We start from the raw sequence: 27281 nt of genomic DNA, 5'->3' as shown, positions 1-27281 counted from the left end.
TTTGTTAGACTGTGAGTTCCAAAAGAACCATTCTTCCCCTCCCTCCCTTTCTTTCTTATATAGAGAAAGGAGAGAGGGAAAGAGAGAGGGAGAGGGAGGGAGAGAAGTATCAACTTGTTGCTCCACATACAGGGGTCCTCGGGTTACGACAGTCTCGACATATGATATTTTGAGTTTATGATGCTCCCTCCCATAAAATCTTTTTTATTTATTTTTTATTTTTTTTATTATTATTTATTTATTCATTTTAGAGGAGAGAGAGAGAGATTGAGAAAGAGAGAGACAGACAGACAGAAGGGGGGGAGGAGCAGGAAGCTTCAACTCCCATATGTGCCTTGACCGTACAAGCCCAGGGTTTTGAACCGGCGACCTCAGCATTTCCAGGTCAACGCTTTATCCACTGCGCCAACACAGGTCAGGCTCCTCCCATAAAATCTTAAAAAGAATACCGTCATACTTCCGGATGACGTGAGTGAGCCAGTTTGGGTGTGCATGGCAGAAGAATACGCGGTATTCTTTTTCTGTGGCATAGATGTTTTTTATGTTCTGGATTATGGTTTTACAACTGTGTTAGGACAGGTAAGTGACTTAAGCTAGGGTGTGTTTCAACTTACACCAGAGTTCGGGTTGCGTCACTGTCATAGGTATGGAACTGTGTCGTACCCCCGAGGACTCCCTGTAGTTGTGCGTTCATTGATTGCTTTTCATATGTCCCTCGACTAGGGATTGAACCAGCAATGTTGAGCTCAAACCAGTGACCCTGGACTCATGCTGGTGACCCTGGGCTTAAGCCAGCAACCTCAGGATTGGGCAGCGACCCCCTGGGTTCAAGCCAGTGGCCAGGCTCAAACTGGCAACCTCAGGTCTCAAACTGGCAACCCCGGTACTCTAAATTGATGCTGTATCCACTGCGCCACCACCAGTCAGGCCACAACTATTTCTTCTACTTCTGTCCTCCGGGCCAGCCCAGTAGCCAGAATACGGCTGTTGATCAAACCATGTTTGTTGAATCTGTCGGAATCTACCAAGCCTGAGCCAGGAGCACCATTTTCTGTCCTTGGCAGGCAGAGCCGACCAGCACTCAGCCTCCAGGGCTGCTGCTGAGGTCGGTCACAGGTCCTGATAACAGCAGCGTGTGATAGTCCTGATCTCTGGACATTGTCTTTGTCAGCCTGGCCTCATTGTCTTTGTCCCCTGCTGAAGGGTCTACTTGGAAAAGAGCAAAGGCATCCAGTGGGCCTGCTGGTCAACCCTGGGTCCTGACTTTAGAGTGCAGTGCCCTCTCAGGATAAGAATATCTGTAGACCCCACACTATGCAGGGGTCCTCGTGCCATGGGTTTTCACACATTCCCTCATAGTCATAACGGTCACGCTATTCATTGATCGGAGCATGGACTGCCAGAGAGGGTGAGTCTGTGTTCTAGGGTCACACATGGGGTGAGTAGCAGAGTTAAGGGCCGGAACCCGGGTTTTCTGAGTCCACAGCATGCACCCTCTACGAAGGTGTTTGGAGAACAGGGTGGGCTTTCATGGCCCAAGACTATTGATGGTGCGTCTTTCCAGGGACGTGAGAAGCAAGTGGAAACTGAATGATGGTGAGTGGTTGGGAGGGGTGGAGGGGAGAGACGGCGGAGGGGGAACTGCAGGGTTTGATTTACTGATGGGGTGAGAGAGTCTGATGTAATTCAGGTGAGTGGGCCCTGAGCAGGCTGAGCCATGGCCATGCTCATCAAACCCGGGGCTTTGGGCTGCAACTGTGTGGCTTTTTCGGGGTGGTGACGGTTCCAGGCTTCTTCCATTTGGTTTTTTTGTGGTTCCTGAGCTACTTGCCTCACGAAATAAAATGTGTGGAGAAACGGGAATGTGATTTCTGATATATCCATAGCGAAAACAAATGATTCACAAGGCTAAAGCCTGTTTTTGTTTAGAATGTTTCTTTTTCTCACTGGAAATGTAATAGATGATAAGAAAAGGTAACAGAGAACTTACAAGATATCGAGAGGTTTTGCAGGAGAACATAGAAGTCACTTTAAAACCCCACGACTGGTTCAACATTGCTCCAACTCCGCCTTATTCCAAGCTAATGCATATTCCTGAAAAAAAAAAAATCCCAAACTCTTTTCAGTTTGCTTAAGATATTGAGAGGACTCATAGGTCATTACTTCCTTTATTTTATTATTATTTTTTTTTGTATTTTCCCAAAGTGTGAAGTGGGGAGGCAGACTCCTGCATGCGCCTGACCGGGATCCACCCGGCATGTCCACTAGGGGGTGATGCTCTGCCCATCTGGGGTGTTGCTTCTCTGCAACCAGAGCCATTCTAGTGCCTGAGGCGGAGGCCATGGAGCCATCCTCAGTGCCCAGGCCAACTTTGCTCCAATGGAGCCTTGACTGCGGGAGGGGAAGAGAGAGACAGAGAGGAAGGAGAGGGGGAGGGGTGGAGAAGCAGATGGGTGCTTCTCCTGTGTGCCCTGGCTGGGAATCAAACCCAGGACATCCACATGCCGGCTGACACTCTACCGCTGAGCCAACTGGCCAGGGCCCATTCCTTCTTTTCTCTATAGGCATGTCTGATCCTAACTAATGAAAGAAAAGAAATCTAGGTTTTCTTAGAAACCATAGACAAGAGGAAAAAACAGAGCCATCCACGACCCACCATTCCAGGGACCCCCACGTCCTGGTCACTGGAGAGCCTTTTGAGTTTCTATGCTAAATTCTCCTCTTGTTTATACCCATGTCCTTTAGTCCCGGCAACCATGGGGACGTCCCTGTGGGCAATAAATACAAAAACAGCCATGTTCAGCTGGTTTCTGAGGCAGCCGCTGTTTTACCGAAGGAGCCCAAGATGGAAGCCAGGACAGGATGGAGCTCTTGTCACGCCGTGACTGTCTCAGGACCTTGGGGACCGCTGGGAATGGGCAGGACAGGGAAAAGAAAGTGAAGTTAAACAGGAGACACACAGGGACTGCTGGAAGAGGAAGCTCTTCTAACAACAGGATCATAACACATGTCTGTGAACGGATGTTCTTCTCGTGGAGAAAATCCAAAGACCTCACAGCTGGCTGGTGGCCCAGACCCACGATGTCAAACTTTCCCGCAGAAGTGACCGACCGTGAATGAAGTACCCAGTTCAGTCCGTGGAAGATGGATGGACTCGCCAGGCAGGAGTCCCCTTCCTTGTCCACCGGCTGTGTCTTCCGTCATGTTGGTCACCTTTTCCATCCTCGGACACACAGGTGATGTTTTCACAGGGTAGCGGCATCTGATGGTGCCGAAGTCAGCATTCGTTTTGACCTTTTGTTCCCCGTGCACTGACGCACTGGCTCTCACACTGTGTGGTGGTGGGGCTCTGGGAGGACCTCGCCGGCCAAGAGCCCACGCTGAACGGTTCCCAGGGAGCTCCTGAAAGTCTGGGTCCAAAGAGGCACGTGTGTTTCTAATGGTTTTGTTAATACACAACCTGGTTTTATCCAGATTTTTATATGGGCTTATATGGAAAAAAATGCAATAGCATTAGGGCTACCAGCTTACGCACAGGGCTGGGTCCTCAGTGGCATTAGCGGCAGGACATTTGGAGGTGCAAGAAATAGCGTCCAGGTGGCAGGGCCTGGGCGGAAGCCCCCCCCCCCTTCCCTGAGAGGCAGGGACCTGCGATACTGTTAATGTGGTCCCCTCGGTGCCCACAGTGTCTGTCGCATGTGCACTTTCCGCTGCCCCTCCATGCGTGTGTCCCCACCCTCTTCCCCATCTGCAGGCTCCCTATTCTTTTCAAAAGCAGCCCTGTAATGCCCGTTACCATAGCACCCGGGCACTCTGCTTTATTAAGACGATCTCTTTATTAGGAAACCAGGCGCCTGGGAGCCCAGTTGACAAGCTGATGGACCTCTGACTGGGGAGATGCAGGGATTTACTGGTCAGGGGTCAGAGGAAGGATTTGTTGGGCCAGAGAGCATGACCCTCGTGTGCCCTGCTCCTGGATTGCGCCTCACTGCTTACGGTGTGACTGGGAGTCTGGTGGCCACACAGCTGTGGCCTTTTCCTCCCATCGCGCACTCAGAATCAGCATGCACATCCCACTCCACGGCTCCCAAGGGGCCTCCTGTCAATCCTCACAGGGTCCCAGCAAACTGAGAGTTTGGGGCTCGTCACAAAGGCCAAGGACATTGGACGTGACATTCAGAGGTTTCTGACGGCTCAAGGTTGTGCAGCCACTCAAAGGCAATGCTGGGACAAACCCGACCCTCTGCTGTCTCCACAGCTGCCTCTCTTCTCAATAGACACACGAACAGACAGACAGACACACACACAGGTAGGCACACAGACATAGAGAAACAGACAGAAGGACAGGCACACAGACAGATGAAAAGGCACAATGATCGACACAGAGAGAGAGGAACAGGTACACATAGACACACATCTGTGCCTCATGCAGAACGGATGTTTAGTCATTACTTACCGGTGTATTGGACTAAATGTGTCTGCTTTTGAATCCAATGGGAATTGCTGACACCCTCACTGGCCTTGGGTTGCTTTCCCACAAGACAAACTATCTTTCTTTCCTTTTCTCTTTTCCTCTCTCTTCCTTCCCTCTCTCCCTCCCTTCCGTCCTTCCTGCCTCTCTTCCCTCCTTCCTTCCCCTTTCTTTTTTGAGCACCTCCTGTAGACCAAGCACGGGGTGGGCTGGGTGTAGGTGGTCAGGGGTGGTTCAGACAGGCGTGCTGCACGCACAGGGCAGAGTGTGGTCAGCGCCCTCTGTCCACTCACCGATTCTCCTGCCCACCAGCGATATCCCAGGATCCGGAGATGGATGACAGAGATGGGGGCCCTGCCCTCACGGAGCTTTCTGTCTGGGGAGGGAGGCAGGGGTTCAGCCGACAGCTGTACAGTTATTATAACTGTGGCAGGTGCCGGAGAGAGGAGCGGATGTACAATGCAGTGTTGAGATGGAGGTTCTGACCTCAGCAGGAGTGGGAGGGGACTGGGGGCGTGGCGTGGAGACCTCCCTAAGGCGGGGACTTTGATCTAAGAGGGTGGATGACATGCCACTCGCTGAGGTCAGCCCTTCATGGAGGTTGAGACAACAGCGGGAGTTAAAAAAAAATACGAAACAGAAGCAAATGGCACGAAGGGTGGGTTCTTAGTGGCACACATTCAGTGACATCATTCAGCAGGTTCGCTTCACGCTGAGAAAACACAGAGGTCTCATGACCTAGCTGGATGCAGGTCAGAATGGAGAGGTGCTGGAAGCTGGGAGGTGGGGTAGGGGTTCAGCGCAGGAAGACACACACGGAAAGGGATGGGGGAGCAAGACAGAAGGGGACAGCGGCAGCCCGGCTGGGAGGGTCAGGAAGAGGTGGCGTGTAGGGTATGCTCGGGAACACTAAAGGGGCAGGGAAGACAGGCGTGTGCAAGGTGTGTTTGGGGAACGGTCTGCTGTGCACTTCTCTGGAGCTGGGAGTCCTCAGTCAGACGGGCCTGGGGAAGTGGAATGGGACTCGGTGTAGATACCTCTGTGGGCCCAGGGGGTGTCGTCAGAGTCACCTCAGAGCTGTGCATGAGGGGGACTAGCCTGTCGGGAGTACACGGGACGGGAGGGTGGGTGGGTGTGGAGGGAGGGAGGGCGGCAGCAGCCCCTCTCACTGCTGCCTCGCTCATGCTCACGCGTCTTCCTGGTCTACCACCGGCAGCCTGGTGCCTGAACGATCGTTTTACAACAGTACTCTGCCCACTCTCCAGTGGAAAAGGGTGGTTTAATTTTAGCACCGATTAGAGTTGCTTTTCTTAATCACTGGGCGTGGCCGATCCCTCACTGAGAGCTTAGAGCTTATCCTGGTCCCTTGAACGGCGAGAATGTAGTGGACCTTCGAGAACGCCTCGTTGGGCGAGTTGGATCTCCTCCCTGTTTGCTTTAGCATTTGGAGACCCTGAAGTTTTTGGGAGCTCTTGTCACCTGCCAGGACGTCCAGGGGGACATCCGAGTGATTTCACAGCCCCTGGTCTTGGCCAAGGCCGGCAGCGAGGTATCCGGACCGACCCTCTGGTGCAGGGGGCACAGGGCAGAGGCAGGAGGGCCGTGGCAGCCCTCGCACGTTCGCCTGGCCCCAGCGTCAGAAAGCCTGCCCCTCCCTAAATATCTGTGCCCAGCCTGCCGCTGTGTCTGAAATTCCACCTGGAGAGCCGTCAAGGTTTGTGTAGCTTCAGAAATAGCGAGGCATCCCTAACAGCTGCTCGTGGATGAAGTCACAGGCAGCCTGAGAGAGAGCCTTCCTCTCTGAATATCGGGCAACTGCTTTTAGATTTTCCAGCTCCCCACCCCGGCTGCGTCCACCCTTCAGAGCCTCCAGCTCTGTCCCTCTAACTGCGAGTCGGGCCTGCTTTGGCCAGGCGGTACCTCTTCCCCTCGGCCCTCTGTGTACAAATGTTTGGGGCTATTTCTTGTCTCTTGGTCCTACTTTCTCCCAACTAAGTCTTTCCAAGACCTGCAGGTGCAGGTCAGCTCTGGTGTGCCTGTATCTCACGGCCACACTCAGCCCATTCTCCAGAACCTTCCCCTGACCAGCGCCTGGGCCTCCAGCTCGCCAGGGACAGAGTTCTGGATGGGTCAGGCAGGGATTGCAGCTCCCAGGTGAAAGGGAGCGGAAAGGGCGCAGAAGTTGGAGTCAGAAGAGCCGATTCCTAAGTTCAACATGGCCATGTCACCATTGTGGCTTGAGGACATTGGTCAGGCTGTAAAAAGGCGTGGACGCTGGCCTGGCAGAGTAACCAGGAGGTTCCTATGGACAAACGTGACACTGGAAGGTGGTGCACAGTCCCCGTTAAGGCCTGGCCTTCTTCAGAGACTGCTCTGGAAGGCCGTGCTGCTCAGAGTTAACTGCTCATGGGAGCTGTCTGCAGAGCATGTTAGGGACACCCATGACCGGGCATGCTCCAGCCCCTGAGATTCTGAGGCAGGGGGTCCAGGCAGGACCCAGAAAGCTCTGAGTTCAACAAGCCCCCCCTCCCCACAGAGGAGGCTGATGCAGACGTCGCCTGGACCCTCTGAGCAGCCCTGCAGCAGGGCGCCTGCCTCGGACCCTGTCTCCCTCTGCGAGTTTCTTAACGGTGTCCCAGGGCTGCTCCCCGCTAAACGGGGGCTGGGATCTCTTCTAAGGCTGATAGAACACACTCTACAGAGGTTTCTCAAGCTCTGTCCCATATTGCTAACACGTTCCGAATTTACAGCCTTTCTTGAGCGATACACATCCCCCTGGGCTTGCCTGCCCCCAATCACCCATTTTTCCACCTGGAGCTATTTCTATTCATTTTTGCTCCGGGGCAGAGTGACCCGGACGCTGGTGGTGGATACATCTCTCACCCAGGTCTTTCTGAAGCGAGATGCTTGCTGGCCATCTGGGCTTCGCTGCTCAGAAGTGGAGGTGGTCACACAGTGTTTGGTTTTGGCAGGACGACACCTGTATCCCGGCTGGCCACTTGCTCAGAGGCCTTCCCTGTTACAGAGAACACTTTGGCAGCCAGATAAATTCTCACGTCCCAGCCAGTAGCCAACACCCTTTCTGACGGCAGCCCCCGTGGACTGGGCTTTTAATGCCATTCCGTGCTTGTTTGTAAATACGCCAGGAAAGCATTTTGTTGACCACCAGGTGTGACACACACACACGGGGAATTTCATTACTGTGGTTTCTATGTTTATGAGACCTTGCGAGGACACGAACGCCCAGGGAACGGAGCAGGTTGGCGTTGCCCAAGAACTTCGTGTCCTCTCCACTTTTTGCCGGGGGGAGGGGCTTCACTGAGGACATGCCGTAGCTTCCACTGCCACACACACATAGCCCATGGCCCCCGGACCCAGTCAAATATAACAGACACTTGCTCTTATGTAAATATAGCTCACAAGTGGCGAGGCCGCGGGTCTGAGCTGGGGTTAGCAGCGAGGTTCTGCCCGTCCCTGTCTGCTCCGCCCTCCTCAGCTGCCGGAGTGCCGATCTGCCTCCCTGCCGTCCCTGGAGGTATATTTAGAGCCTCTTCCCCTAGACTCAGAGGGGACCTGAAAATAGATCTCCTGGCCTGCGTGCAGTTGGGTGGACGTCTCCAAATCTCCACCTGGGTAGAACAGTGGACTGGTGGCAACAGTGACCACCCCAGCATGGCTACCTCCGTCTCGGGGTCTGGAATAGGCCTTCCCGAGGTCTGCTGGTAACACCCGCCTCTTTGGCTGGGGCTCCTTGCCTGGGGATGAGAGTACCTCACATTGGTGCCACCGGCGTCTCTCCGGAAGGTACCAGATGGGTCCCTTGGGTCTCAACCCCGTTCTTCTCTCAGTGGGACCACGGTTGCTCCGAATTTCGAGAGTTCCCCTCGAGCTTTGCAATGGCAGTCGCGTTGGAGGCCGAAGGGAGGGTTTTGGGGTCATGACTGGACTGGGACCAAGACCTGGAGACAGCCATCTGGGTAAGCGTCCCTTCTGCCTTGAGAAATTTACATGACGCCAGTTTCTAGTTCAAGGTTGTTACAAGTCACCCTTAAACTCTTACCCGTTGGGGCCGGGGCAGGAAGGAAGCCAGCCCTGTTCTGAGCTGGACTCTCAAGCATCCGCTCTGGAAGCACATATTGAGCGCCAACTGTGTTCAAAGCACAGGGCTGGATCCTTAGACAACGTAGACACGAGGAAGAGGTTGTCCCTGCACAGAAGAAAAGCATTCCAGTTTAACAACCGTGAGGATACCAACAGAAATTAAACTTGTGCTGTCGTAGATATTTAAGACTTTTTTGGGGGGTGGAGGAGAACAGCGAAGTACTAACTCTCTGTAGGGAAGCCGGACAGCGAAAACGGACTTTAGGTGGTCCCTCTGATGGGTCAGACTTTGACAGCGGCGGGGGTGTGAGCGTGTCATGCTGAGAACACCACGCCAGCAGACCTGAAGCCAGTGGTGTGAAGCCTGTGCGGCAGATGGCCTCCCCGCCACGTCTCCCATGGGCAAGAGCTTCTTGGGGTCATAAGCCCCGGTGGAGAGCGCGGGCAGATCGGCCAGGTGGTGGTGGGGGCACAGGGGCCCCTCGGAATGATCCTGGGAGCCGGTTTCTCATGTTCTGCTTGTGGGCCCTTCTCAGCTTCCTGTTGGAGGAAGGTTCTCTTTCCTCAAGTCTATAGTTCCCATCTCACTATCTCTGTGATAGTTCTTGTAGCCCTTATTGGTTGCAGCTGTCTCACCACATACCCTATCTCATCTTCACCTCACCCTCTAATGCACTTGACCCTTGAAGAACATGGGTTTGAACTGCATGAGTCCACTCATTTTTTTTTTCAAAAAATAATATAAGACTCAAATCTATAGTTCCCAAAATCTGCACTCAAGGATCACATCGGGGGGTCTTTTAACTGTTCTAGAACTCAGACCACCACCCCGGACCAATGGACTCATCCCTGGAAGTGGACAAAGGCCTCTGCCATGTTTTTAAAGCTTTCTGGGTGATTCAAATGTGCACCCTGGAAGGGAACTCACCAGTGACTGAGCAAGTAGCTCAGATACAAATGCCCCTGGCTGCAAAGCCATGGGTGGCACTGTGTAGATAGAGCGTGTGCCTTTGGACACATCTTACACTGTATGGCCATGGCCTCGTGTGTTTTGGTAGCTGAGGCAGTTGACACTTGAAGTCAGTGAGCCCCCTCTTTCTGAATCCTTTCTGTCCTCCGAGGAGCTCAGTCTCTGAGACGGAGGCCCCGTGCTAATGTCGGCACCGGGCCTGTCCACACCCAAAGCTGTGATTCCAGGAAGAGTAACCCAGGAAAACGACCTCCGGGCTGCACAGAAGTGCTGGAAGCGGGGGACACTCATGTCCTCGTGAGCTGGCATCGGGAGATGTCAGCTTACTCAATGAACCTTTATTCCTTCATTAGTCACACACTTAACGGGATTTCTTTCTGTGTTGGGCTCTGTTGGGAAGGCTGTTGGGGAAAAAAAAAAGACCTGGGCTCCGTTGCCAGGCATTCGGGTTGGCAGTCTAGTCAGAAGGGTTCCCGGATGCATTCCTGATATAATGTTGGAGGAACATGTTGAGTGGCCAGGAGTGATCCCAGCCACCGACTGGGGGGTCCAGGGGAGAGAGCGTGGTTCAACCAGAGGGCCACCTGAAGGCTGCATGAGAACCGGGTCGTATTTGGACAGAGAAGAGAAGGAAGAAAGGCTACTGAGCAGAAGGGGGGGGGGTGAACACGCATGTGATGATGGCTTCCGGGGTGTCGCCACTGGAAAATGGCGGGTCATCTGGATCTGACTAGCACGTGAGGGGAGAAGAAGCCAGGAAGGGAGGTCTCCCCAACCCAGCGGGGACGTGGCGTGGTAAACCCCAGATCCTGGCCAAGACCATGGCTCCATGGAAGTCCTAAAGGCCAGATCTTCTAAAGGGGACACCTGGACATTTCACCTACCACCGGCTTCTCGAATGCACTGAGCTCATTCCCTCCTCGGGGCTAGGAGACCCTCTGTGTCCTCTGCTTGGTCCACCCCCCTCCCCCAACCCCTTAGACTCAATTCTACTCATTCGTTAGATCTGAGCGTAACTGTCATTTCCTCAAAGTAGTCTGCTCTGATCTTCCAACTGAAATTAGATTCCCTGCTATATAGTCTCTCATCTCATCCAATTATTTCCCTTCATAGCACTGATTATGGCTTATAGTGATAGATCTATGTCTGTGATGACGGATGGGCTTCCTGTCTCCTCTGCCAGACTGCGTAAGCTCCCTGAGGTCAGGAGCATTATATATTTGGTCCCTTGGCCCATTCCTGGTGATTGTCATGTAAAAGGCTCTGAAGAAGTGTTGGCTGAATGATAATTGAATGAATGAGTGCCGTAGAAGGGGAAAACTGATGGGAAAACTGATATATAGACTCCCCCCTCCCCAGCCCAAACACACATAATGTAATAGAAACACAACAAGAGAAGGACCATTGTTTGGTGAAAGATGCATTGGCTAAGAGTCAGAGTTGGGGGCTTTTTTTTTTTTAATTAAGTGAGAGGAGGGGAAGCAGAGAGACAGACTCCCACATGTGACAAACTGGGATCCACCTGGCAAACCCTCTAAGGGCAATGCTTGCTCTGTTGCTCGGCAACTGGGCTATTTTTAGCACCTGAGGTGGAGGCCATGGAGGCATTTCTCAGTGCCCGGGGCCAACTTGCTCAAACGGCTGAGCCATGGCTGCAGGAGGGGAAGGGGGAGAGGTGGAAAAGCAGATAGTCACTTCTCCTATGTTCCCTGGCAGGGAATTGAACATGGAACATCCACATGCCAGGCTGACCCTGTACCACTGAGCCAACCAGCCAGGGCTCAGGGGACTGGTTTTTATACCTATCATTTCTGTCACTGCCTAGTGGAGAGAGACCACAGCCTGAAATAGGATTGTTAGAGTAGCTAGCTTTCCTCCTCTGACATCACAGCCATGGGGTCAAACCTTTCATTCGTAATATTGGGATCATACAATCTGCCCTGCTTAACTTTACTATTTGGGAAAACCCGTCAACGTTTTACATGCTGTTACCTAGGGAGAATACGACACAAATAGGGACTTAGTAATCTGCATCAACAGCATGGAGGTATTTGTGTCTAAATTTTACATCTCATGTCTGTGGGCAATTATCTAATATGCAACTCTGTTTTTCCTTTATGTTCTCTGCAAGATGCTGTGTTCTATCACCATTGGTCCAAAGCAAAACGATAAATTAATCAAATAAATGCATGAACAAGACCTGTGGTAAAAAGCTATCTTCTTTTATTACCTGGTGAACATAAGCGATTTGGCCCACCCTGCATCAAACACACAGGTGGAAACATGCCCTCTGCATTCATCGAGCGGCCCTGTTGGCTTTTGTAAAAGTGGAGCATGTCACGTAAGAGGACTAAGCTTGTCAGGGGACCTGCGAGGAGTGAGCTCAGGTAGCGTCCTTGTGAATGAATTTGCTAATTCCCACTGCAGAGCCCCTACCCCCGCGGGACCCGGAGTCCTCGGCCTTCCGTTTGACACCCGAGTGAGCACTCAGGAACAGCTGGAGACAGTGCAGCGGCTGAAGTCAGCGGGGCTGTCTGGGAAGGGCTTACTGGAGGATCACGTTGTTATGTCAACAACGGTCTGGGACAAGACACGGCGGTGCCATTCAGAACGTGTGGATTAGACACAAAAGCCGTGTCCCCCCGTGTCTTGTCTTGTGGCTTGTTATAGGACGTGGAGCCATGAGGGAGGGAGATGTCACAAGAAAAGCTTTGGTAGAAGCCCGTCAAGCACTTTCTAGTAAAAAAAAGATAAATTTCAGTGAACACCTACTAGTGTTTCTAGCGTTTATGTGGGGAAGACAATTTGTGTGGAAACACAGTGGACGGCAGGAACGATGAACCAGAGGCTGGAAAGAACAAGCAAACTGTGCTCCCACGTGAGCAGAGCACCCAGACCAGACGGGGCCGTCGGAGAAAGGAAGAGAGAAGAAAACACGAAAGGGTGACTTTTTTGGGTTTACCCAGAACTTCACAGTATAAAACACACAGAACCCCCCTACCCACCCCAAAACCAAGCACATGCACAACCATCATCACAAAACCCAGGAAACCAAAACAAAACCCAGACATTTCGATGAGGCTGTCAGGGCGGGCATTTTCCCAGAGGGGACGGGAATGAGCTTGCCAAGGTCACAGGGCTGGAGCCGCGGAGCTGTGTGTCCGTGGGCCTGGTGGCGACTGTCCCAGAGCACTTTCCAGAGAGTCCAGGACGGGAGGCCTCTGCCCGCCAGGCCGAGGAATCCAGGCCGCGTTCTGTGAAGCACGTGCCTGACCTAGGGAACGTGCCTGACCCAGGGAACGTGCCTGACCCAGGGGACATGCCTGACCCAGGGGACGTGCCTGACCCAGGGAACGTGCCTGACCTAGAGAACGTGCCTGACCCAGGGGACGGAGGCAGGCAGAGTCCATCACAGACCACAAGCAGGCCATGGCGACATTGACCTTGGACACGGCTCTGGAGAGAGCTTTTTAGGGGCCAGTTCTGAGTCCTAGGAAGCCCCCATTTGCCAGCAGCAGATTGCCAAAGGGCCAAGTATGTCGGAATAACTCGCTTCCCTCCCTGCCGGGTGTACGATAGAAGATGTGGTTTGTGCCCCAGGAAAATGCATATTCCTGGTACCTCCGTGGGGAAGGGGGACGGCGGTGGAGGGGGTGCCGGATGAATGCGCACTGAACTTCAAGTCGAAGGGGACCTCAGAACGCATCTAGCCCCGCCTCCTCATTTTACAAACGAGCAGGACATGATGAGGAGGCCACATCACCATCACCGTCGTCATACCGTCGTCACGGAAAAGAGCAGCTACATATTCACTGGCCTCTCTGGGACAGTCTGGGTGCCTCACGCGTGTGGACGCACTTGGTCCTCCCGACAAGCCCAGGCAGTCGGTCACTGTGGCCCAGGGCACTGGGGAACTTGCCAGCGCTGTGAGGCGGTAAGCTGTGGAGCTGGGACCCGTGCCCAGCACTCTGGCTTCCGCGGTGGCGCTCTGTCCGCAGATCCCACCTCTCTGGGCCACATCACTAGAAAGTGGCGGGCACCAAGGGTCCAGGGTCCTGGCCGGAGGACCTTCTGGTGGGGGGCTGTAAGATGTCGTGTCCTCGCTGCATCCTTTTCAACAGCGCTCCCCACGGGCTGGATGAGATATGGGGATCAGTTCCTCAGCTCTTCACGTTATGAAGTGGGGGTGGGGATTAGAAACAACCAGATGGAAGAAGCTGGATCCCAGAGACCTGGGGTGGAGAGAGGGACTGGCCCCACATTTCATGTCAGTAGGATATTGGGAAGGGGGTGCGTGCCAGCCTCCAAGCTAGCTAACTGCCCGAGAATGGGATGGAGCCCGTGTCTAAAGAGACAACTGGCCGTGGTGATGGGGGGAGGAAGGTGTCAAGTCCATTTTACACGAGTTAACATGTGGGGCTGACGCTCCTGACTTTTGTTCCTTTTCTGGCCCTTCATTCTCAGTTTTTCCTCCGGGATCTCCTAGCATTGGAGTCTTGATATTCTCCTGTGGGGCTCTGATTCAGCGCACCCCCCTGGCTCTCTTTGTCCTGGGCTGGATCAGGAGAAACGCTTGGATACTTGTTCCAGCCCCCCCCATCCCCCCGGCCCTAGGGCTCTGACGCCTTGTGGCTATGCTGACAGCACCCCCCTTTTGCCAACACACAGCACAAGGAGGAGATTTGTACCATGTCTGGAGTATCACATCCAAGTCTGGGGTGGCCCTGTTCTCTGCCAGGAGGGCAAGTCTGGGAATTAAAGTGCCAGCCATACAGGATAGGTTGTGGGCACAAGTGGAGACTCGGGGACACATGGAATGACTACAGGTGACGTGCGTGCCTGGAGAAGACAGACAGACGATGGGCATGGAGATCTGTGTCTGAATTTGCACCCTCACGGGACTCTCTTGTGTGGCTCCAGGGAGGTGCCCAGAGCCAGTCGACAGAAGCGGGCGGGAGAAGGAGTGGATTTCAGCTCAGTAAAAACTTCCCCATGGTTAGAACTGTCCAGAAATGGAGTGGGAGGGGGTAGTGAGCTCCCCGTTGTTGGAGGTGTGCAAGTATAGGCTGAGCAGTGCCTTGTCAGGAAAGCTGTATCACAGACCCTGACCTCAAAGGGATACCTGGCTCTGTGGGTCTGTTCCACCCAAAAGAGTTTCTGTGCGAGTGAGGACTTGGCAGTGCACTGACAGGGGACATAGGTGAGTGCACCCTCCAGGGAACTGGCAGCCGCAGCCAGCACCCAGCCCTACCTGGGATGTGAGCCCGGCTCCCTCCTGGCTATACTTTCTCAGGCTTCCACTCTGAGATCCAAAAGCCTCCCGCGGCACAGGAGAGAGTCCCACCCCAAACCCAAGGGCTGCTCTGTTTTGGTTTCCAGTGCTGGGGATGGATCTGTCCTCCCCTGACCTGCACCTCCCAGGCCCGGTCCCAGATCTGATGGCAAGTGCATCAGATAGAGAGAGCAGCCGGAGTGAGAAAAAAATGCATTTTAATAAAACCCCATTGATTTTTTTGTGTGTGTGTGGGTGCAAGTCCAGGAAAAGGCACCTGAAGAGTCTTCATTCCCTGCCACCGCCCCCTCTCTTTCTCCTGACCTACGGAGGGGCGGTCACACATCGATTGGCTTCCTAGATAATAGATTGTGCCACCGGTAGGAACCTCTGGGGACCGGTGGGGAGCTGGGAGAGTCACACGCAGCCGCCCAGCACCGAGTTAATCAAACTAGCAACAGGAACTCAGACGGCGGCGGTATTATGCGTGATTACTGACAGGCACCAGCTGCCGCCGCGCTCTCCGGCTGCAGCGCGCTATGTGGCCGCCCCGATCGAGAGGCGGATTCCTGGCTAATCCGGGAGGGCTGGCCCAGCCCAAGCTCCTGGCTGCTGCTGGGCGGCGATGACCACTCTCGGTCGCCCAAGTTGAAGGGTGCGTGGGGGCCTGTGCCTGGGGGGCCCGGGGAGGGGTCCCCCCCCCTGCGATCTTCGGAAGGCGCGCGAGAGGACGATGAGCTGAAAGAGCCAACATGTACGGGAATTACTCTCACTTCATGAAGTTCCCCACCGGCTTCGGCGGTGAGTGTGGCGCCCGTCTGGACCACCTCAGGAGACGGAGGGGGCGCGGCAGGGAGGGAGGGGGCAGCGGACGGGATGAGTCCCGAATTCTGCGTGTGCCCGTGCGGGCACAGAGCGACTGCGTGTGAGTGAGTGTGTGTGTGCACGGGAGAGGGGAGAGACTGCTGTGGGTGGCGGTACACATGTGCACAGAGCACAGGAGAGGTTGGGGCGGGGGCCGTTCTGGGGAGCAGCTGAACACTTGAAGACAGACCCTGGAACCAGAGAGAATTGTTGCAGCCTGCGTGTTTGTTGTAGGTGTGAAAAGTGGAGAGTTCAAAGAGAAATGACCAGGACTACTGACAATCTAGCTTGCAATGAGTGTAAAAAAAAAAAATAAAATAAGGGAGAAAGGGAGTTTGTCTTTAATGCCCAGGACACTTCTTAGCAAGGGCATGCTTGTATTTGAAAGCAGATTTCGCTCTCCACGTAACACTTTCATGTGCCACAGTGATTTTCTTCCTGTTGTCTTCCCTTTTGATTTGCTAATAGCCTCTGGTCCCCTCCCTGCTGTCCTCAATTCTGTGGCAAGGGTCACTGCTATCTCCTCCAGGGAGGGTCAGGGCTGGCTGCAGATCACTGAGCGGTGCAGGCAGGGCAGGTGGTCACACCTCGCAGGGGCTGCCTCCACCCCCAGGCACATGGGCCCTGGGAGCTCCAAGGTCCCCCGGGGCTTCGAGTAAATGGAACCAACCGCCCATTGACCTATCGGCCTCTCCCTGGCCAGCGGTGGCATGCCGTTCCTGCTCCCGGGGAAGCCCTGTAGGTCCTGTCCTGTCCCAGGTGCTGGCTGGCAGGACAAAGCAGAAATTCTTGTCAAGTCTTGAGAACAGAAAAGTCCCTGCTCTCCTGACTTCCTATGCCTGGACAGACAGGGCAACTTGTTCGCAGGCTTGGAGTGAAGCGTGGCTCCTGTGCTGGGCAGGACGCTCTGTGAACTGTGCTGGGAACTCACAAGGTGACATGGTCCTGCCAGGCGGGGCATTAGGCCAGGGGGGTTTGCTCATTCATCCAGGGCCGTGGGGTCATGGTTGTGAGCCAAGCATGGTGCTAGGTGTGGGTATACAGATGTGATCGAGACATGGCCTTTTGCCACTTGGGTCAGGTAGACTCATCACACAGGGATGCGGGGCACTGCTGTGGGGGTTGCTGCTTGGACCCAGAGGGTGTGGGGCTGTGGCTGTGTTCCTGGAAGAGGTAACGTTCAGGTTACTGGGGCCGGTCTTGTGACATGGCCCAGTGAGTGCGGTGGCCAAGGCTGTGACCTGGACATCCCAACTCCTGTTCATAGTTGGACAGCTGGGTCCTGGGTGTGAAAAGTCTTCTCAGCTCCCACTTTGGTTCCGTCCACTGCAGGGCAACCCTTCCACCTCTGGCCTATGAGTTCGGGTGTCTGAAGAGCATGCTCACCCCGAGATCCTCAGGTTCCCCAAGTTCTGTGAGGTTAGGCCTTTGTGAATGTTTAGGAGACCCACTGCCACAGTTGGGATGAATAAAAGGCTGAAGGTGGAGGGATTTGGGGAAGAGAGCTAAGGTAAGGCTGGAGAAAGGAGGTCAGACCCAACATTCAGTGGGGCTGCTTGATGGGTCTTGAAGGGCTGGCACCCTGGGGACCTCTAAGGGCCCCTCAGGCCCTTCATTGTACAGACGTGTAAACAGGGGTCTCAAGGATGCAAGGACCAGTCCATGTTTGAGGGAGGCTGAGTGGGGGAGCCCTTTCAGAAAGCCCTGGACTCAAACTTATAATAGTATCCCCTCGCTCTGATAGGGTGACAAGAACATGAAAGAAGGGAGAAAGGAAAGAAGGAAGGAAGGAAGGGAGGGAGGGAGGAAGGGAGGGAGGAAAGAAGGAAGAAAGGAAGGAAGGAAGGAAAGGAAAGAAGGAAGGAGGAAGGAAGGAAGGAAGGAGGAAGGAAGGAAGGAAGGAAGGAAGGAAGGAAGGAAGGAAGGAAGGGAGAATAGAAGGAAGAAAGGAAGGGAGGGAGAATAGAAGGAAGAAAGGAAGGGAGGATGGAAGGAAGGAAGGAAGGGAGGGAGGGAGGGAGAGAGGGAGGGAGGGAGGAAGGAAGATAGAACTGAGTTTCGTTCTCAGTTTCTCACTGACTAGCTGTGTGATCTTAGACAAGGTATTGACCCCCTCCAAGACTCAGTGTCTTCATCTGTAAAACAGGTCTTATAGTCCCATCTTTAGAGTATTGCCTTGAGAATTAAATGTGCTGACTCCCAGAAAGGCAGCTGCTGGAGCATTGTGGGTATGCTGGGTGCTTAATGAAAGTTAATATGTTCACTCCCTCCATTTTACCTAAGTGCTAACAGGCAGATGAGTTTAAACACCCATCATGACTGTGGAAGGTGAATTAGGGATCTGGGGGGAGAGAAAATGACAACCACAAAGCCTGTAGGTAGGTTGGTGGTTCAGAGTGCCCTCATCGTGGAGCTCCGAGCTCCTGCGAGCTCCGGAGTTGGGCACTGTTCCGTTTGAGATGAAAGGAAGCCCAAGGGCAGTACGCAGCCTGGAAGTAAATAAGTGGATATGCGGGAGGGGTGGGGAGAGGTTATTGAGGTTGGTTAACCCGGTCCCCTCTGATGCTACTCTGTCTCCTCGTTGCTGGGAGAGAATGATTATTTCATTTTGTTGCTGATGGCCAGGTAAGAGGCTGAGGAGACAAGGAGCCCGAGAACGGGGCCCCACCTGCAGGGAGGTCAGTCTGGGGACCTACAGTGGGGACGCAGGAGGGCCTACCCACTGGGACAGGGAAAATGACAGGCAGGAGAGGATGTCACCTGCAGCCTCCAGCTGCCTTTGCCCCGACGATGCAGCGAGTTGTGTAGCACTCCTGGGCTCACTTGGCATGTCCCCCTGCCCTGTTACGTACTAGCAGCTGGGACCTAAGGGGCTACAGGAACTCACTCATGTGGGATATGCCCAGGGAAGTGGTGTCACCCTCGGGAATCAGCACCTGGGATGTGTGTCTGGGGCTGTGCTTCCATCTGTCGGACCGGTATCCGACAATCTGAACAAGACGCTGATCAGATCGGCCAAAGGGTGGTGACTGGCTGGGTGACAGCAGTAGCCCCACAAAGGGGCCCACTGTCCCCACGCCAGCCCTGCCCTGTGATGAGGCGAGAACCCTCATCTTCTCTGCCAAGTCCTGGCTCTACCAGCTGCTCCGGAAGGGATTTGTTTGCCTGGATCAGACAGTTGCTTCTTCTGAGAAGCCGGCAGCAAACAGCCTGTAATCCCCCATCCAATTGTGCGGTAATCGGCAGGGCCTGAAGGCGATTGGGGGGGGGGCTCTTGTTCTTCTCACGCCACCCCTGCCAGTACTTGACCAGCTCAGCTACTGTAAACCTCACAACAACCCTCTGAGTGGGCACTAGTGCCATCATTGCCACGCTCCGCCTATGGATGAGGGCACGGAGGCAGTACGGGGGAAGCACCGTGTTCAGGGTTCTGGTGCTAGGGAAGGCACAGTTGAGGACTGGGACCAGGCGTCTGGCTGCAGAGTCCACACCCACTGCGCTGCCCCTGTGGCCTTCCCAGGGGCCTGGGCTTGCTCTGGGAGCTGCAGGCAGTGTCACACTCCACCTGAGGGGTCGGGGTCCCTGCAGCCTCCGCACAGATTACTGGCTGCAGACTCACGGTCTCTCCTTTGAGGAGGAAAACACAGGGTAGCTTAGCGGTCACTCCGGGGCCGTGGTGACCTTTGGAGAATTAATTGGTGGCTTCTTCTGGGGGCCTCCTGATTTGCAAGAGTCCTTACAATCTGTAGCATAGTCCCTTTTCTGCCTAAGAATGAACATAGGGGAGGGGTGGCGTTGGAGATGCTTGTGTATGTGTGTGTGTGTGTGGGAGCAATATGATGATGATGATGTGTATGAGTGCATGTGTGTGTGTGTGTAATGTGCATGTGTGTGGGCAACATGAAGATATGTGTACACGTGTATGCATGTGTGGGGGGAGTGTGTGCGTGCTAGAACATATTCTTCTCTCTGGATGTGTGGGTGGCTGATGGGGACCTCCTGTGGGTGTAAGTGCTTAGAGGTTAGGGCTTCCGTTGAGAGGAGTAGCTGTTTATGAGATTTAGGAAGGCACATATTTCGTATAAACTTTTTTCTGGAATATTTACAGTCTCTCCGAGAGATGGAGAGCTGAACAGCGAGCGAGGGGGTGGTGGGGGGACGTGAGCTCAGGGACCGCCAGCTCCCTGCCTCTGCCTCCTCTGCATTCTGCAGCCGGTGTGGCTGCAGAGAACTCAGCCACCAGACCCGGGGCCGGGGTGTCCCAGCCCACCCAGAGGAAGCAGGGCCATTGGAAAGCAGGACACATGGAGGCCCAGGGAAGGCCAGTTTATTTTCTAGAATGCCTGGGTTTGAGCAGCCCTCATGAGACTGACCCAGGTCCTGACTCACGGATCTCCATAAGAGTGAAAAGAATAACCAGCATATATCAAGACACCTACTATGTGCCGAACCTTTTTCCAAGGGTGTGATGTACACCATCTATTTTTTTTCTTTCATTTTAAGTGAGGGGAGGGAGATAGTGAGGCAGACTCCCACATGCACCTGGACCAGGATCTACCTGGTAACCCCCGTCTGAGGCTGATGCTTGAATCAACTGAGCTATTTTTAGCACCTGAGGCTGATGCCCTCGAACCAACCAAGCTATCCTCAACACCTGGGGCCGATGCTCAAACCAATAGAAACACTGGCTGCAGAAGGAGAAGAGGGAGAGAAGGGGGAGAGGGAGGGGGAGAGAAGTAGATGGTTGCTTCTCCTGTGTGCCCTGACTGGGAATCAAACCTGGGACATCAATATGCCAGGCTGACACTCTATTCACTGAGCCAACTGGCCAGGGCCAAGTGAGACACACCATCTCAATTAAAAATATCAAGGGTCCCCGGAGAAGGGGTGCTTATATTACCCCCCATTTCCCATTTTACTCAGGAATGTCCAGCCCCAGGGAGCCGGACCAGGCTGTGCTTACTTTGTGCTCCTCACAGCTCACACAGGGCTCATAATGCACTTTTTCCTTTTGAACACAAATAATTGCAGCAGATGCGTAAAATGACTGGGGTGGGGGTGGGGGCTGGGGACCGGGACCTGGTGGGAGCTAATACACAAAAGTCTGATTGGTTTAGGTGGACCCCACTTTATCCTAATACATGGGACTCCATGTTACCTTCTGGAGCAGGGGTCAGCCAACTTTTTCTCCAGAGAGCCAGGTAGTAAATAAACACCCTAGGCTTTGCTGGCAGTAGGATCTCTGTCTTAGCTGCTCAGATCTGTCCCAGCAAGAGAGCCGCTGTCATCAATGCATAAGAATGTGTCAACGAAGGCGCTGGCCTGTGCCGCCTCCTGGGCGGTGTGCCAGCCCCCCCCCCCCCAGGGGATCATTCTGGAACAAGTTTATTCCCATACCTGATTGTTCTCCTGTTTGCAGGGGTCCCCAAAGCCAGCTCTTCTCTGGCATCCCCTGTCACTGACCTGAACCTTCAGAACTAGACAGAAGGAACAGCAGGTCACCTGACCCCCCTCAGTACAGATGAGGACACCTGGGAAACAGGTGTAGTGGCTGGCCCAGGGTCTGTAGCTCTTTGTGGCCTTCCAGCTGGGCATCCCTAAGCCCCCTGTGGGCCATCGGGGCTGCAGGAAGAGGAGAGGGATCTAAGCCACAGACAGTCCCCCTGCCCCCCCCCTTTGGTAAAATCACTCAATACCAACCACACAGGGTCTGGGTTCACCTTCCACAGTGTAGGGACTCACTACAATAAAGCCTGGAAGATGATAATGTACAATAGAGTTAGTCTCCCTTCCCCATTTCAGAAAACGTGGAGGCTGCAGTACTAACTTCAGCCAGAATTTTGTTGGCAGGTTTTTTCTCAGAGGGGGCGGCCTCCTCCTAAAGCATCGGGCTGTCCACCTGGCTGTGCCAAGGAAGTGAAGGTAGTAGGACATCGGTTCTGCACCAGTCACAGGAAATTAGTTGTCAATAAATCACCCCACGCATGAGATCTGGCAGAACGAGAGCCGTGACCCGGGACCTCTGATTCCCGTCATCTTCAGGAGACCACGGGGCCCCTGTCTTGTCACTGGCTGTGACCGAGGGAGGGCCAGGGAGACAGCAAGAGCTCCCAGGTTCAAGACCAACTCAGACTCCAGACGGGATTTCAGAGTCCCACATCTGAACTTACAACGTGGAAGGGCCTGTGATGGTTAATTTAAAAGGCACTCAGAAGAAGTCAGGGGCGTGGTGGCAGAGATGCTGAATAAATACGTGGGGATGTTTTTTGGGGGGGTTGGTGGCCTGGGGTTCATTTCTGGGACTTGACATCCCCCGTGTCCCTGTTTTTACTGGTCACTAGTGTCATGGCGATGCAGGTTCTTTCTTGGAGGATTTGCAGCTCATGGCTCCTGTGTTTTCTCAGTTCCAGGAATATGTATATGGGGGGGAGTGGACAGAGCAAAGGTTAGAGGTCAGCAGCAAGGAAAGAAGACTCGGGACTGCCCCAGGAAATGCTAGTCCGTCAGCCATTCCGCACATGGTGGGACATGGGAACGGAGGCCCTCTGCCCTGAGGGGCGCTTATAAACTAGTTACAGGGTCTGAAATCTGCAGAACATTTGGAGGTCGGTTGTTTCTGGAAAGGTTTCTCAGGGCTCAGGTGAAGTGAGTGGACCCAAGGTCCTAACCTGAGGACAGATGATGCCATGTGTGTCCCCCAACAGTGATGTCACAGTGGACAGACGTCGGTCACTGTATATTTATTTATTTATTTATTTATTTAGTATTTTTCTGAAGCTGGATCTGGGGAGGTAGTCAGACAGACTCCTACATGCGCCCGACTGGGATCCACCTGGCACGCCCACCAGGGGGCGATGCTCTGCCCATCCGGGGCGTCGCTCTGTTGCATCCAGAGCCATCCTAGCACCTGAGGCAGAGGCCACAGAGCCATCCTCAGTGCCTGGGCCATCTTTGCTCCAGTGGAGCCTCGGCTGCAGGAGGGGAAGAGAGAGACAGAGGAAGGAGAGGGGGAGGGGTGGAGAAGCAGATGGGCACTTCTCCTGTGTGCCCTGGCCGGGAATTGAACCCGGGACTCCTGCACGCCAGGCCAACGCTCTACCACTGAGCCAACCGGCCAGGGCTGGTCACTGTATTTTAAGGTGACTGTGGTCTTTAGGAGACAGAGAGTCCTGTTCAGAGGCTCTGGAGAGCACATCTGACCATAGAGTCCTGCGAGACAGAGAAAGGGAGTGAGGTCTTGGATTCAAGAGCTGGTGCGGACATAGTTGGCATTCAGAGATTCCAGGAACAAGGTGGGGGGCACCCTCCACAGATGCCGGGAGCACTCACTGGCGCTCATCTCGAGGGACCGAGTGGTGCCTGGTGCCCCATATTCAGAGCTGGTTTCGAGAAACAGGGCTGGTTCATGTTAGGGGTGCACTTGTCCCCACGCCCTGTGCCTCTTGTGTGTTAGGGATGGTATGATACCCATGTGTGCCACCAAGGTTCATAATTTGGTGTGGGGATGAGGAGAGGTGGTGTGTAAGCAAAATGCCATCAATTCCATGCAGAAACATCGACAGACATTGTGCTAGACTAGACTTGGAACCTAGGTCTGTAATAATTCACAACGCCCTCTGAAGGGTCACCCTTTTCATTCGGAGCCTGTCTCCTGGTCGAGTGGGGATAATTGCTGACTCACTGGAAACTCTGAGCCAGTTGGCAGCTCTAATGAAATGACCGTGGTGGTCTCCCGCAGGGGCCAGCGTCTCCGCAGTGCCCAGCCCGGACCTGGCACTTAGTAGGCACTCAGCAGATATGTTTTGATGGAACCAGATACTAGGGGAAATGGCAGTCATAGATTTATAGAGAGCCGTGTGAGTGAGAAATGGTTCTCAGCGGGTTAAAGAAGCCCACACCTGTGAGCCAGAAGACCCCCGGGTTTTTGTCCCATGTGGCCTTGAGCCAGTCGGACACCACCACTCTGGGACATATTTTCTCTTCTGTAAAATGAGGTGGTGCCTTCAGTCCCCAAAAGTCTGGTTCCTAACCCCAAAAGCACTATGGCCTTATTAATATATGATGCGGTGAGCTTGGAATGGTGATGAAATTTTCGCAGTATGAGCTAGTTTGTTTCTATTTGCTCATTCATCAAAAAAATAAATAAATACCCCCCACCACCACCAACCTTCAAGCACGTAAGATGGTAGAAGTGTGGCTGTCTATTTAAATTGCATCTGTTTTCAAGCAATTTAAAAAGCATAGTCAGAGCGTCATTAGCATATTAACGGGGTGTTAATTACAAAAGAGTCTTTGAAAGCAGATTTTTATAAAATCCCCACTTAATAACCATTAGCTTGTAGAACTTGGAACACAAACTCTTGACGTGCGTTACTTAGAAGTCATAAAATCGTAATTTAAAAGTAATCTGCCAACTTGTCACGGATTTCGACGGGTTTTTTCTCTCAACTCATCCAAATGAGTGAGGTTTTGCTATAATTATGTATAATGCTGGTAATAATGAGGCTGCTTATCAGTCTCTGCCTGCTTTTCCCTCCTTCCATGGGTGCAGATTTTAGGGGAGGGAGAGTGGAATGAGGGGAAGGTAGGGGACCACCCACCCCTCTCTTCCCTGCACTGGAAGAGGCAACGCCAGCCCCCCAACAGGAACAGCCAGCCAGACAGACCCCTTTTTGGGGAATTGGAGCTGCCCCTTATGGGCGCTGAGAGGCTGGCCGGCTGGTTGGGGACAGCACGCTGGGAAGAGGGTCGGTCAGCCCTTCAGCGGCTGCACCCCTGAGTCCTCACGTTCATGTAAGAGGCCAGGGGGTCTGAGCCTGGGGGCAGAAGGAGGGTCTCCCTTCTGTCAAGTTCCTTTATTTCCCAGGGAAAGAGAGAGAGAGAGAGAGAGGGGCCAGCTCTGCCTCTGCTCCCCACTCCCTGAGAGTCCCTGCGTCTGGGGTCCCGGGGTCCACAGGGGTTCTCCCGCAGAGCTCTGTGCTCTCCCTGTCTCATCTTAGGGTGGCCGTGTGTGAGAGCGCTTTTGGATATGCAGGGAGCGATTCAGATATAAAAAAGGCGTGTGGCTATGCCCTGCTCCAAGTGACCCTGCCCCTCCTGCCGGAGGAGGAGGTGGAGGAGGGTGGGGGAGGCTGGACTGAGCGGGGCGGGGCTGGGGTTGTGAGGGGCTGGGGTTGGGTTAGGATCCGTCCGGAGGGTCCTCGTCAGCAAGTGCCAGGGCCGAATCCTGAGAGGGGCTGCCAGTTAGGTGGGAAGGGCAGGAGGGGGACAGACATGGTGCAGGAGGAGTTGGAGTCAGCCCATTCTTCCCGTGGGGGTGAGTGTTGGGTGGGTCTGAGTCTTGCTAATCCTTCAAATGGAATTTTCAATGTGTCGATTGAGAATGACAAGAAGGAGATTAAAGAAAAAAAAACCCCACTTTTTCTAAATGAAAAATGTTTTATAGTTACTGTAGATGAACCAAGGAAACTACAACTTAGGGATTTTTGTGTTTTGTGGTTTTTTTTTGAAATGATCCCCCCCCCCCCACTTTACCAAAGTTTGTAGCTTATACCTCAGTAGAACAGGGATATTTTAAGTCACACAACTATAGACAAACTGGAACAATACTGTTTTAAAGGGGTTTTCCCCCTTCCTTATTATTAGGGTTGCTGATGTATCAGGAGGAAACAACCAAATTTTGTGTAGGCTTCTTCTAAAAGTTCAACATTCTTTGTCCGGAATTCAGATTCTCAGAAGAAATGTCTTTTACACACAGACACGGACAATAGTGTGGCGATTACCGGGTGGGGGTGGGGGGAGGGGGAGGAGGGTATGGGGGTGCGTGTGCGGGATAAATGGTGAAGGACAGAGACTTGGCTTAAGGAGGGTGAATGCACAGTGCGCTGTACAGGGATGTGTTGTAGAATCGGGCACCTGGAGCCTGTATAATTATCTTAACTAGTGTCACCCAATAGATTCAACTAAAAAGAAAAAGAGATGTCTTCTACAGATTTAAAAATAAAAGGTGACTGAGGAACTGCTATCAGGGACTGCACAGAGGGGGTCAGGACACGCGAGGCAGGGATCAGAATCCGTTCCTGCTGCCTCTCCCCGAGACCTGGGCGCCACCTGTACCAGTGACCAGCATGCTGGGCTGAGCAATTTCTCTGCCCACCGGTTTTTGCATCTGTTGAAGAGCAATGTACGTGTTCCAGCCTCACGGTGGTAGGCATGAAATGCATCAATATCCATAAAGCGTTTCAAGCCGTGTCGGGCTCCTGGTCATCGCTCGCCCGATACTATCTACTGTTGCTGTGGCTGTCCCTCAGTAGGGGAGATGACATGCTGACCTCACCCGACAGACAGCCCGTCTGTGCAGCACAAGCCAAGCTGGGAAGGATGTGTGAGTCTTCCTACCCAAGCTGGGGCAGGAAGAACGGGGCCAGGTGGGCGGGTAGTCTCTGGTGCTCAGGCTTGCCCCGCATCCCTCCCCAGGAGAAAAGGCATGGATCTGGCTGTCCGATGGAGCCCACTGTGGGGAGGGGTCGAGTGGGAAAGGACCTGAGCTGCTCCCTGACTTCAGAGGGAGGACGCTGACGCTTAGAAATAGCAAGTGTTTCCCTCTGCCCCCCCCCCCCCACCGTGGGTGGGTATCAACCATTATCAATGATTCATTGCAAGTTTCCATCCTTAGCACGGTTGCTAATGGGACAGCAAACTCTCTGCCCTGCACAACAGCAAAGGGGTGGGAACGCCAGGCTGCCTGGGTCCAATCGGATAGACCCATGCGTGGCATTTTGCTTTCATTGGCTGAGGGCGAGGTTGCTAAGCAACTTCCTCACCTTGGTAAGAATTCTCTAGTTCTAAGTGCCCAGTTTCTCTTTCTCAGTAAGTCCCCCTTCAACACACACACACACACACACACACACACACACACACATACATACACGCACGCGCACACGTGCACACACACACTTCCTTATTCGGAGATGTCACAGGTTTGGGGCTGGGGAAACATCAAGGACATAGATTTCTTATGCAAATAATTTCTATTGATTAAACTCTCTATATGGTTGAATATATTGATTGGCAAAAAAATATTTATCCCATTCATTAATTAGTCAACAAATATTTTTTCAGCATTTACCATGTTCCAGGCACAGTTCTGGACACCACAGTGGTAGCTGTTAGCAGCAAGGGGATGAAATTGAGAATATGTGAGCCTTATCAGGTGGTGGTGCAGTGGATAGAGCACCGGACTGGGATGCAGAGGACCCGGGTTTGAAACCCCAAGGTGGCCGGCTTGAGCATGAGCTCACCAGCTTGAGTGCAGGGTCACTAGCTTGAGCATGGGATCATAGACATGACCCCATGGTTGCTGGCTTGAAGCCCAAGGTTGCTGGCTTGAGCCCAAGGTCACTGGCTTGAGCAAGAGGTCACTTGCTCTGCTATAAGCCCCCCCCCTCCCCGGTCAAGGCATATATGAGAAAGCAATCAATGAACAACTAAGGGGCCGCAATGAATTGATGCTACTCATCTCTCTCCCTTCCTGTCTGTCTGTCTATATCTGTCCCTCTCTCTGTCAAAAAGAAAATAAAAAAGAATATGTGAAAGCCAGTAGG

At 53.5% G+C, this 27281-nt stretch overlaps 1 protein-coding gene across 6 annotated transcripts in view; it reads left to right on the top strand.

The window, feature by feature from the left end:
* RXRG (retinoid X receptor gamma) overlaps window positions 1-27281 on the top strand; it is a 151572-nt gene that overhangs the window by 95930 nt on the left and 28361 nt on the right. Inside the window, exon 1 of one of the 6 annotated variants that reach the window (XM_066261026.1) lies at window positions 15367-15615. The exons of 4 other annotated variants lie outside the window; for them this stretch is intronic. In XM_066261026.1, coding sequence (XP_066117123.1) covers window positions 15567-15615 — 49 coding nt within the window. In that variant the 5' untranslated portion in view covers window positions 15367-15566. Of the gene's footprint in view, window positions 1-15366; window positions 15616-27281 lie in introns of those variants that run through there. One more of the 6 variants, XM_066261025.1, reaches the window with a different exon arrangement.

This window comes from Saccopteryx bilineata, chromosome 2, assembly GCF_036850765.1.
Source record: "Saccopteryx bilineata isolate mSacBil1 chromosome 2, mSacBil1_pri_phased_curated, whole genome shotgun sequence".
NCBI classification, from domain to species: Eukaryota; Metazoa; Chordata; class Mammalia; order Chiroptera; family Emballonuridae; genus Saccopteryx; species Saccopteryx bilineata.
Note: the sequence above shows the minus strand (reverse complement) of the source record. Positions and strands in the feature narration are given on the sequence as shown.